At 36.6% G+C, this 13,620-nt stretch overlaps 1 protein-coding gene across 3 annotated transcripts in view; it reads left to right on the top strand.

The window, feature by feature from the left end:
- The window catches only part of LOC118680071 (trypsin-1), a 283,757-nt gene extending 273,210 nt beyond the window's left edge, over nt 1–10,547 (top strand). For all 3 annotated transcript variants that reach the window (XM_070112976.1, XM_070112977.1, XM_070112978.1), the window contains exon 3: nt 10,077–10,547. In XM_070112976.1, the coding sequence (XP_069969077.1) occupies nt 10,077–10,432 (356 nt within the window). In that variant the 3' untranslated portion in view covers nt 10,433–10,547. The remainder of the gene's footprint in view (nt 1–10,076) is intronic.
- Nucleotides 10,548–13,620: the final 3,073 nt, after the last annotated feature.

Raw genomic sequence — 13,620 nt, 5'->3', positions numbered from 1 at the left:
CACTCCAATGCCTTCATATAATTTTTATTGCCAACTTGAAAAGCGTCAATGGTTTCAAATCTCGGACCATTGTGACAGTTGCGTAAATGGTTAAATTTCTCTACGTTGAACAAGCTATATTTATCATGAATAATTTGCTGAAAGCCAGTTATAAAATTTAGTTATTCAGAGTACTTGCCGTTGAATGAGAGAATTTCCATTCTGCTTGCATTACACGAGGGGTGTCTGACAGTGTGGTGTTGTAATCCTTGATAACCTGTGACTGCTCCTCAAGATCCACACGGCTGCAGTCCTCAGAATGTATACTTTTAATTTCCGTCTGTTTTAAGTATGATTCAAGAATGCCAAGTCGGTATTAGTACTCGGCTGCTGAAAGGGGCTAGCCATAGACTGGCCTCCACAATATTTTTTATACGTGAAATATTTTTTTAATAGTAGCTCGTTGTTGTTTAAGTTATGCCCCAAAGACACGTTAAAAATGTTCTCCAAATAACGAAAAATTTCAACCTATAAATTGAATGTTTGTTAGATGACGATATCAGATTGGCGATAGAAGGACTAGTAATAAAAATATGTAAATATAATAGTTAAATATTTGCGATTAGATTTCATATGATACAACAAAGATATGACAAAACAAGTAAGGAAGGGCTAAGTTCGGATGTAACCGAACATTTTATACTCTCGCAAAGTCTATACCATTTGACGTTTTAGATTTCTTTGTGGATCTTGCCGCCTTGTTCTATGTTGACCGATATTTTCGGTAAAAAGTGAGCTATAGGCAGTGGGGTCCACATATTCATTACCTAGGGGCTTGAACATTTTTGACTCGATTTAGACAATTTTTGGTCACAAGGTGGCATACTTCAAACGCATTATTCAAGCAAAGTTTTACCCCGATACAATCATTTTTGCTTGATATGCATAGTGGAAAGTGAAAGAACAGATGGAATTAAAAATGGTGTTATATAGAAAATAGGCGTGGTTGTAGTCCGATTTCGCCCATTGACACTATGACATAGAATTATGAAAAGAACGTTATGCACCGAATTTGGTTGAAATCGGTTAAGCAGATCTCAAGATATGGGTGTTCACCTAAAAGTTGGCGGTGCCACGCCCACAGTCTAATTTGGACGCGGTTCCTATAAACTCATCTCATACCATCCCAGAGATAAAATTTAATGTCTCTGGCGTGTTTGGTGCTTGATTTGTCGCGCTTTTAGTAGTCTTTAACAGTACCGGAGTGGGCGGAGTTGCCACCCGGTTTTAACTATTTTCACACTGTAGGTAGAAGTTCTAAAAACATTTGCTTCCAGTGAATTTTGTTATTATAGCATTAGCGGTTTAGGAGATATGCACATTAAACCTATCAAAGGCGGGACCACGCCCACTTTAAAAAAAAAATTTTAACTGCAGATGCCCCTCCCTATTGTGATCCTGTATACCAAATAAGAGTCTTGTATCTTGTTGTGGAGGTTAGTTATAGCAAATTATTTGTTTTTGAATAATGGCGTTTTGTGGGCGTGGCAATGGTCCGATTAGGCGCATCTGCAATACCAACCGTCTCACGTTTCATAAAGATATCTCAATTTTTAATCAAGTTAGAGCTTGCACGGACAGACGGACGGACGGACGGATGGACGGACGGACGGACAGACAGTCACCCGGATTTCAACTCGTCTCTTCATCGTGATCATTTATATATATATAACCCTATATCTAACTCGATTAGTTTTAGGTGATACAAACAACCGTTAGGTGAACAAAACTATTATACTCTGTAGCAACAGGTTGCGAGAGTATAATGACAGAATCCCAGTTCCAATGTTTCGTTGGGTATACACGAATACGTTGGGAGATGCAGCGAACTGCGAGTAAGCGATTGGGAAGGTTTGCGCAAACAAAGAGCGAGCACACATCAATGAAAGAACAGTAAGTGCAGCGACAGCGATGCACGCTATGCGTAATCATAGGCAAGAATAAACACTATTATTAGAAAGAGATTTTTTCGGAATTTCATTAAGATTACTAACATATTGATTTCAAGTCGTCTCGTCACCCTGTTCATTAATATATACGTATATTACACCAAATCTATCTCGATTAGGTTTGGGTGAACAAACAAACATTCATAAGGTGAACACAATTATTATACACTGTGCAACAAGTTGAGAGAGTATAAATAAAGCAAAGTCTTTAACTTCGGTTGCACCGAAACTATAACAAATACAAACAATTCCTCACAAGAACTTTGATCGGTTAGCTTGTAAGGCAGCTATATATTATACTATATTGACTCGATCTGAACAATTTCTTCGGAGATTGCATTATTACCTCACATAATAATCCATGCGTGAAAATATCTCGTCAAATGAAAAAGTTTTCCATACAAGCACCTAATTCTGATCGTTCAGCTTATATGGCAGCTATATGCTTTAGTTATCCGATCTGAACAATTTCTTCGCAGATCGCGGTTATAGCCCAGTCATTATAGTAAGATCACCTCGGAACTCAGATACCCAGCTGTAAGTCTGTAAATACTTATATATTGACACCCTAAAAGTTGTCTCAAAATCTACATATGGTAGGGTGTACGCAACTATTAAATTTCAAGGTCAAAGGTCACAAAAATCGGTTTTTTGCGCTTTTTTTGTCAATATCTCATTTCCTATGGGTTTTTTGCTATTGTAGAATACAAAATTCTCTACAAATTTTGTTTAAAAATGTTTTTCATACGGTGAACCGTTTTTGAGATAGAGGGCTTAGAGCGCGCGGTCACAGCATCACTTCAGGTCAACCGGTGCCTCCGATCAAAAACGCGCCATATATAGTTGATGAACTATCGATAAATCAATGATTATAAATATTTGTCAATTTTTATTAACTATTATATTATATTTTATCATTTTTTCCTAACCTATCCACTTTTTATTCAGAATTAATTTATTTAACAACACTTACCTGCCCATGAAATTGCAGAATTGTTAATGAAAATATAGGAATTATATTTGAGTTTAAACCTTATTAATATTAATAACTTCTTACATGATAAAAAAAAAATATAAAAAATATATTAAAAAATATCATTCAATACATTTATTTTTATTAAAAGTAAAAAAATGGAATAAAGGGTACAAAAACTACAATTTATAATTTTAATCATCTTCTTCCTCTTCATCGTCGTCTTCCGGCTGCTGGTAAATTTCAAACTGGTCTTCATTATCGTCTTCAACGACATTTGTTTCAAGTTCTTCCATGATTTCGGGGTCAAAAGTTCCATCTTCGTTAATGTCGCTCTGATATGGTAGAGCATTGAGACAAGCTTGCCCATTACATTGGCCACAAGCTAAAGAGCATTGCAAGCCCGCTTTCCTGCATCCGCATCGCGAACCACAACCACTCTTGCAGTTGCAGAAAATTGTATTATATTTAGCAAATGTTCTGGAGCAGGTGGTAAAATTGTCATGATAGGCTCCAGAAAATCGTTTCGCATTGCCCAACCCCATACCTGGGGTTCCAAATCATGCCCTAACCAAGTTTGAACTTGATAATATACACTTTCGAAATGTTGATGAGCAGCTGCACTTGTTGGTGGAATATTTGAAAGCTGCACAGGTTTATTAAGTTTTGTAGACTTGACGTAATGCATATAACGAAGATGATCGAGACTTTTCACAGATTTCGGAGCATTATAGACTGCCAATGAGGTTTGAGTTCCACTCTCTAATAATCTCTGGGCCGAACAATTTTCTTCCTCAAATGCTGCAGCTAGTTCATCCAAATTGGTCAGTTTCTCAAAAACTTTTAAAAATGTTTTTTTTTTCCCTTTTTAAAAATCGCAGAAGTTGTGTCACATTCACTTAATGCGTGCAGAAATAAAATATGTGTTTTGGAATGAGGATAATTATCAAAACTTTTAGTCGAGTATATCTCCGTTTTTACATTGCCTTTCCCAACTTTTTTAAAGCAAATTTCTTGTTCGTAAGACAGTGTACGCCCAATTAAAATGATGAGTAAATCAATATCTTGTCCTATTATTTACAAATTTACAGATTTTAAAGAAGATGCACCTAATTATTTTCTAATTAAAATGTCATTAGTGTTAATGGGAATATAATTATAGTAAAATTTAAGTTTTTCCCTTCATTATTTTTCAATTTTAGGAAACGGTGATCAGTATTATTGAATAGATAAAGATTTAAGGCATGAAGAAAATGATAAAATATAACATAATAGTTAATAAAAATTGACAAATATTTATAATCATTGATTTATCGATAGTTCATCAACTATATATGGCGCGTTTTTGATCGGAGGCACCGGTTGACCTGAAGTGATGCTGTGACCGCGCGCTCTAAGCCCTCTATCTCGAAAACGGTTCACCGTATGAAAAAAATGTTTAAATAAAATTTGTAGAGAATTTTGTATTCTACAATATTGATAATAAATACCAATAGCAAAAAACCCATAGGAAATGAGATATTTACAAAAAAAGCGCAAAAAACCGATTTTTGTGACCTTTGACCTTGAAATTTAATAGTTGCGTACACCCTACCATATGTAGGTTTTGAGACAACTTTTAGGGTGTCAATATACAAGTATTTACAGACTTACAGCTGGGTATCTGAATTCCGAGATTCTTACCTTATTTAAGCTTAAATGACTGGACTATTATTGCCTTAAACAACAACCGTCATATGAAAAAGTTTTCGATATAAGAACTTTATAGGGTCTCCGACGTTTTCTTCTGAGTTTTACAAACATTGGGGCAAACTTGATATACCTGTTCAGGGTATAAAAACACTTCCCCACTTTGGGCGGAAAAAATTTAGGATCCGAAAGAGCTTTTCCCGACCGCGTTATTTTAACGAAGCAACAATAATTCCATTAAGGAATTGGGCTTGTTAATTAAATTAAGAGAAGAAAGAACAAATAAAAACGCGGCGTCTTGGTGGTAAACAATAGACTGAACTATTTATTGTATTAAAAATCTAATTAGGTACAATGATTGAACTTATGTTAATACGATGAATGTCCATATACATACACATGCTAAAGAGTCGCGCAAAAAGGGTGACCAAAAATCTTGCTATTGCATTCCATACATACATATCTAGACATTCATCATTATATGTAAAATAATTGAAATCTAAATTTTTGTTATAAAAAAAAAACATTGTCGTACTATTTACTGTTGTAGGGTTTCTAAAAAAAATATATAAAATCTGATAATTTTGAATTTTGCAAATTGAAATCTAAATTTTGGTTATAAAAAAAACACTGTCGTAGTATTTACTGTTGTAGGGTTTCTAAAAAAAAATATATAAAATCTGATAATTTTGAATTTTGTACATTTAAACGATTCGGTGAATAATGAATTTGAAGCGAAATTGGTGCCTGTGGTATCTCGACAAATAGAACTGCCGTTCCTTGTTAGTGATCACTGGGATCATTATCTGTATATAGTCCAGTAGAATGTTCAAATTTATCTAACTTAAAAAAATATTTATGTATTACATTTACATATGTATTTAATCTGCCCAGCGACCGAAAATTCAAATTATTCTAGGGTCGCCAATGTTCGAAATTCGACAAATAGAAAATACAATATATTAACAATGTTAATAGTATTTAAATTTTATTGAAGAATTTGAACAAAATGTGAACAAAGTAACTCAAGTTATTTTTAAAGAATATCTCAATCTTCTAGAAGACACCCTGACGGGTAGTGTCGGATTCACACGATGCGCCTACCGACTACAACCTTTCCACACTGGTTACCAACCAAATATGAATCTATTTCGATGGAGAAAAATTCAGTTGAAGGGGAAATAGGCCCCAAAGAAATCTGACGCTGAAACGAGAATTTTTATTAATATGGAGCGAAGGGATTTGTCAGAATGCTTGACCTTCTGAACCGGTCGGTTTTCTTGTTCCTAAGAGCGGCAAGACAGTAGATGCTGGGATTTGCGTGGGACGTTACTGACGCGTGGAGATTTGCAGAGTAGGATACTGCAGAACGAATGGAGGGGAGATTTATATCCGCTAGAATTTGTGAGTTTCTAACAAACCAAGGGAAATTCAGTGCTGATCTAAGCAGACGCCTTCAAGCTTCGACAGTTTTCGAGGCAAGGCAGCCTTTGTTCGCCGAAACCGCAATTATTGCGGAAACCGTATTGGAAGTCGGGAAAAACTTTCTCTTCTGTGAAAACTTCTTTAATCGGGAGAGAATTAGGCTTTGCTGAAGGTGCAAACCATGCTGATGGGGCGGAGATTTACTGGGTCGTTTAGGGCTCTACCCGGTTTGGGAAGGAAGATGACTGTGGCGGCTTTCCATGCGGAGGGAAAATACTGAAACCGCAATATGGCCTTTGTGATGTTGCATAGGGCGACAAAGTGTTTGTTAGGGATGATTTTTAGAACGCCGTTACCAATACCATCATGGCCTGCGGTTTCCTGATTTTTGAGGAAACGGAAGGTCGAGCCCTGGATCGGCTTCTATCTTGCGATTTCGGGATGTTCGGCTTCAGTGATGAAGGATCAGAAATCTTCAGAGCTCTTTTGGAGGTCAAGAACCTTTATCTCTCTTAGGATGGAATTTAAGGGGTTGCGTAGTCGGGGGTGCCTGTGCTTTTGCCAGAGTTTGCGAGTCTTGTTCTTTTTGGACGAGGTGGCAGATCTGAACGAGCTTTAAATTTCCTCTGTGAGATCCTCCGTGACCGCCACATCAATGAGAGTACGGAGTTTCTAGAAGAAAATGTAAAAGGAAGTCGATTTTGGTGTTAAACCGAGGTGAAAGTAGAAAGCCATTCGTGAGCTCCAGGTAGACCGAAGTGTGGTATGAACTGGGCTCCGGGAGAGTCCAGAGGTCTCTGTTGATTGTCGTGTTTTTTGGTGAGAACTAGGTCGAAAATACTTGCTTGGGACCATTGGAGGGGTGGTAAGTCGTCTCGCCGCTTCGACGTTGAAATTGTGTTGGACAGACATTTTTCAGAGGGTTAGCGCGTTCGCAGAGCAAATCCCGGTCTTGTTCCTAGAGTTAAAATCCACGCGATGATGGTGGTAGTGGTAGCGTCGAAGAGGGATGGGATGGCGAAAAAGTTTCAATCTGGGGCGATGCAAGCCGAAATAATTCTGTGCGTGCGTGAATGCCTAAGGCCTCAAGAGTTGAGGGGCCAAGGTTGGCAACTAGATGGCGGATGGAGTTCCTCACACAGATGGCGGCACCATCCCCATTTGTTTCTGTAAGCTGTGAAGTTCGGGATGTACATGGATTTATTGGCGTTAAGATGAGTCTCAGTGATAAAAGCGGCATCGATCTACTTATCTTCGAGTAGCTGGATGAGATCGGTTCTTTTTGGAGTTGCAGTTAAAGATTTTCAAGCCAAGGTTACACGTGGAAGAAAGTGGACTGTTCACAGATGAAGCTCAGAAAAAGCTTCCGTATCTGTGGAGGGATGTTTACCGAAGTGCTTGGATTTCCGGCCACCTCGGTGTAGATGCGGAGAGGTCTTTGGGATTGTGGTTGTGGAATGGGCTGTGCCAGAGGCTTTTTGCGGAAGAGCCTTAAGGGTGTTGGGGGTTGGCTTTTTAGAGGGCTAGAACTAGGCTGTGTGTTGAATGTTGTTTGTCTAATGACTGTCTGTATGTATTTCTCTATTAATAAGGCTGTGTCTGTTACACTTATTCACATAAAGTGCGTTTAACTGAACTGGTACGTTGTCGGGGCGCCATCACAACTCGGACTCGTATAACTAAACCAATGTATATATTAGCTATTAGTATACACGCTAACATGAAGCGGTTGTGAATTATAGGGCTAAATGCTACTCAACAAAAGACATCGGCAGCACGCTTGTATTGCTATGAAACCTACCCAAAAAAATTCACAGTGTGTACGTATGGATGTGTGTACTCTGTACTCAACTCACTGTTTTTGTTAGCATAAACAACAACAGTTCAACACTCGCGTGAGTACAGTGTACTAGGGAGACGATAGCATACAAGCAGAGAAAGTTGATATTTATGAATTGTTCAGTACTGATAATTATAATTATAATTTATACAAATTCTATACCAGTGACAGACTAAAAAGTTTGCATTGTTTTAAAGAAGAACTAATTTTTTGCCAATAATAAATAAATCCCATAAATTTTCAACAATTATCCGATAAAATGCAAATACATGTGTATGTGACTTGTTCAGAACAGCGACGAAATGTGCTTAAGTATACTATTGTGCTAAGTGTTAAAGAGAAATAGAAAGAAGTGCAAAGGAGAAATAACATTGAGTAATGAAAATGCGCCACCGCGCTTGTAGTTGTTGTAGTCGCTAAATTTGGGTCAATGTATTTCGTTTTCCTGTTGACGTACATGCAAAAAATAAGGTTGTGCATTTCTACACGTCTTCTCCTTTCCAAAGGTATACATTTTATCTATATATGTTAGCGGGAACATACTCAAAAAGGAAACACAAACTTTTTTTGTTAGCGTAATTGCATATAGATATACACATATACATATGTGATAACTGAAATACTTCCCTTGCCTTGGATCCTTACGAATTGCCGATAAAAAACGTTCGGTTACACCCAAAATTAGAGTATTGATTCTTGCAAATTTTTAGCTAATATATTATATTACCACGTAAAAAAATTTCTTATTTAATCGTCTTCATGATGGATTTACTTGCCAAGAAAGACTGAAAGTGTTACATAATCATAAGTTTGTATGTGTGTACGCAGGTGTAATTACAATACATCATATTTTTAAAAGATCTGTGTACTTTTTATACTCTCGCAACCTGTTGCTACAGAGTATAATAGTTTTGTTCACCTAACGGTTGTTTGTATCACCTAAAATTAATCGAGTTAGATATAGGGTTATATATATATAAATCATCCGGATGAAGAGACGAGTTGAAATCCGGGTGACTGTCTGTCCGTCCGTCCGTCTGTCCGTCCGTCCGTCCGTGCAAGCTATAACTTGAGTAAAAATTGAGATATCTTTATGAAACTTGGTAGACATGTTTCATGGTACCGTGAGACGGTTGGTATTGCAGATGGGCGTAATCGGACCACTGCCACGCCCACAAAACGCCATTAATCAAAAACAAATAACTTGCCATAACTAAGCTCCGCAATAAGATACAAGGCTTTTATTTGGTACACAGGATCACATTAGGGAGGGGCATCTGCAGTTAAAATTTTTTTTTAAAAAGTGGGCGTGGTCCCGCCTCTAATAGGTTTAATGTGCATATCTCCTAAACCGCTAATGCTATAATAACAAAATTCACTGGAAGCAAATGTTTTTAGCACTTCTATTGACGGTGTGAAAATAGTTGAAATCGGGTGGCAACTCCGCCCACTCCCCATATAATGGTACTGTTAAAAACTACTAAAAGCGCGATAAATCAAGCACTAAACACGCCAGAGACATTAAATTTTATCTCTGAGATGGTATAAGATGACTTTATAGGAACCGCGTTCAAAATTAGACAGTGGGCGTGGCACAGCCCACTTTTAGGTGAAAACCCATATCTTGAGATCTGCTCAACCGATTTCAACCAAATTCGGTGCATAACGTTCTTTTCATGTTTCTATGTCATAGTGCGAAAATGGGCGAAATCGGACTACAACCACGCTTACTTCCCATGTAACACCATTTTCAATTCCATCTGATTCTTTCACATTCCACTATGCAAATCAGGTAAAAATGATTATATCGGGGTAAAACTTTGCGTGAATAATGCAATTAAAGTATGCCACCTTGCGGCCAAAAATTGTCTAAATCGAACCAAAACTGTTCAAACCCCTAAGTACTAAATATGTGGACCCCAGTGCCTATAGTTGACCTTCTACCGAAAATATCAGTCAATCCACAAAGAAATCTCAAACGAGTATACCATTTGACCTTGCGAGAGTATAAAATGTTCGGTTACATCCGAACTTAGCCCTTCCTTACTTGTTAATGTTATGTTAGTAGTTTACGTAATTTTAAGAAAAAAATGTATATATGTACATACGTATATGCATACATTTTTTCAATAACTAATAAATTATTTTTTTTATCTCCTAGGACGAATAGGCACTGTGGTTGGATGGGGGCGTACTAATGAAGGTGGTGAATTGCCAGCAATCGTTAACCAGGTGAAAGTGCCTATAATGTCCATTACAGAATGTCGAAACCAAAAGTATAAAAGCACTAGGATAACATCCAGTATGTTGTGTGCTGGAAGACCTAATATGGATTCATGTCAAGGAGACAGCGGTGGCCCCCTTCTTCTTTCAAATGGGATAAAGTATTTTATTGTTGGTGTAGTTTCTTGGGGCGTTGGCTGCGGTAGAGATGGATATCCGGGTGTTTACACCAGAGTTAGTAAATTTATACCATGGATAAAATCAAATTTACATGATAGTTGCTTGTGCTCTTGATAAAAAATTATATACATACATATGTGTAAAAATTTATAGCATGTTCAAATATAATATATAAAAAAATATGTTGTGTTATATATACTACATAATAAAGGTCATCAAATTAATCTTAGTCATTTGAGGTGTAAATGTTTGGTTTTTTAATTGTAAATTACTATCACTTTATGTAACACTACATATATAATATATTGATTGCTGTTGTGTTCATGAAAGGCTTCTGCGCACAGGTATAGGTAAACTAGCGCAAGGAATAGCCATATACAATATCAACCATTGATCACCATCTTTATTAATAAAGGAATTAGTCATAAAATGTGAATGAATATATTATTCAAAAAGAAGGTAATAGGTTTGGAAAACGAAGAACTGATTTTGCCGAATATTCAAACAAATTAAAAAACCAAAAAATGAATCTGTCTTAACCCCGTAGCTCTGGCATGAGACTCTTATTGTTAATAATGAAAAAGTCGAAAAATTATTAAATATTTATTTACAAGGGCTGAGAAATTTCATATCCCAAAATATGTGGTTTTAGATGGTCTTTGCGGTTTGAATCATCCTTCTCTTGCTACCTTCCCTGTTAATAATAATAACCCAACGATTACCCTCCTCCCGCCCGACCGGGGCGCAATCCGCATACGTGCGGAATTAGCCGAGTCAGAAAAGGCAAGAGAGCTTTTTAAGTGTTGAGATCTAAAACTGCTCAGCTACAGAAACAAAAATTTCAACAGCCAAGATTTAATGTTACAATATAATAAATTGTTACATTTTCATTTATTAAGAGAAAACAATAAAGTATTTTTAATTTTGAAAAGTGATTCAGATAAGGCAAATGTGCTGGAATGAGAATTAAAATCATGACATATACGGCGGAATGACTCGTTTACTTCAAAATTTGATCTACAGGATTTTAGCAGTAAATGTCTAAACTGCCTCGAAAAGCGAATCGGGATATTAAATTTAATTGCAGACAGGAGAAAAGAACTGCAAACTGTTCCATTCAAGATTTTCACTAAGAATATTATGCCAAGCATTTCCCTACGACTAGAAAGTGTAGGTAGATTAATAAGTTTTAAACGACTAGTGTATGGAGGTAGACTTACCCTAGAATCCCATCGGAAATGCGCTAAGGCGAAAAGTAAAAATTGTTTTTGAACAGACTCTAACTTGTCAGAATGGATTTAGTAGTTAGGGTTCCATACAAGCCATATTCCAATATAGATCTAACCAAAGTTGTATAAAGTGTTTTAGTAATATACGGATCTCTAAATTCTTTAGACCAACGTTTAACAAAACTGAGGACAGCTTTTGCTTTCAAGACCATGGTGTCAATATGAAGACAAAAATTAAGCTTAGTGTCCATATTAACTCCTAAGTCAACATAGTTAAAAACTTGCTCTAGAAACTAACTGCGGAAGTTGCGGTAATTGGCGGTCGCATAGGAGTTGGCAACTCTTGATCATCATACACAAGCGCACTGTTGCAATCAGTATGAAAAATACCTAGCAGCACCAGTTTAGTTTTTTTTAAGTTAACGGCCACTTCCACCTGTTCAATTATGTTAGTTACGTCGCTAATATTAATTTGAGGTAGTTCCGTCGACTGTTGGCTCAAGAAAGTTCATTACAGAAAATTCCTTATTCCGAGGAGCTTCTCCAACCAAACCACAACGATATGTAAGGTGGTATCTACTTACCTGTCTTTACTATAAGCGTGCAATGATCTTATATGAAGGTCAATCAGTCTCTTTAACGTGTTCAAATAGAAGGAGAAAAGAGTCTGATGCGTTTAAACTCCTTGGACCAGAATGTGTCCCAGTATGATGCAATTCCCACACATGGAGTTCAGCCAGCTTTACTTTACACCTTGACTACCAGTTTTGATTGCGCTAAAATAATGCCATTCGGCCGAGGAGACTTGAAGCATTAAAACGAGTTAGTTGGTCTAATCAGATGACCTCATTCCATAGGTCTGTGAAGGCTGCGCAATCCGAGGAAGATCACTCAAGACTAGGTTTCCATCAGGATTTTAATATAGCCCTTATACCCGAAATATTGGTATATATGGGTCAATAAGTTATTAACAAAATGTATTCGCTTTTTATCTTTTTCCTCTGTCTGTAACCGATGGCCCCATTTGTTTGGTAAGTTCTTGTTTGCATTTTTTGAGAAATTTTACCATAGCAATTTACATTTAATATAATATTATACCTACATATTATATATATTTTTTATACCATCAGAAAGTAGAGATTGCAACGAAGAAAACACTTACCGATCTTTTTGTTTTTTAAAAAAGAGATATTTTGACGTGAGAGTTTTTGATTGAAAATTAGGGTTTTTTGATATGATGAAATAAAAACAAAACTCTCAATCAATCAATTTATATATCTTTTGTTGTATACAATATCATATCATGTGATCTTATATTATGAACAGTTTTAATCTTATACATATTTTAAGCTAATTAAAAACTTTTTGTAAGAAGTGTGGCCAACTTTTTTATATCATTTTTTAATACTTCAACTAGGAAGTCATTTGCACAATCAGTTCATTCTCATTTTGTGACACTTTTATTATCTTCACCTTTTTATATGTTTGAATGTTTGTTTTTCTATTCTATGCAAGCGATAATTTGAGTATAAATTGAGATATCTTGATGAAACTTGCTACATATGTTCCTTGGCACCCAAGAAGGATCAGTACTGCAGATGGGCGTAATCAAACTACTTCCACCCCCAAAAAACATCATTAAAAGAAAACCTATAGAGTGTCATACCTAACATAATAAAGATACCGAACTGTAATTTGGCACAGGGGATCACGGGTATAAGAAACATCTATTGGCTGAAAGGTCAATCAACAGAAATTGCCCTACACGAGATAGTAAATGTAATTGAAAAGTCATTTCACCTCAAGCAATTTACAATGGCTACCTTTCTGGATACAGAAGGAGCTTTTAACAACACAGAAGTAAGCACAATCACCTAGTCTCTGACACCGAACGGCATAGACGACACGGTGGGCAGATGCCTTCAATCGATGCTTATGAACAGAATTATTATAGCATCAGACGGTTCAGTGCGAACAAGCTATGTAAGGAGAGGGACTCCTAAAGGAGGTTTACTACTCCAACTCAGCGGAGGAGGAGTGAAAGCAGTAGCTTATGCAGACGATATAGTGTTA

The sequence above is a fragment of the Bactrocera oleae genome, chromosome 2 (assembly GCF_042242935.1).
Source record: "Bactrocera oleae isolate idBacOlea1 chromosome 2, idBacOlea1, whole genome shotgun sequence".
In the NCBI taxonomy this organism is placed as follows: Eukaryota; Metazoa; Arthropoda; class Insecta; order Diptera; family Tephritidae; genus Bactrocera; species Bactrocera oleae.
This window is presented reverse-complemented; position numbering and strand designations above follow the sequence as displayed.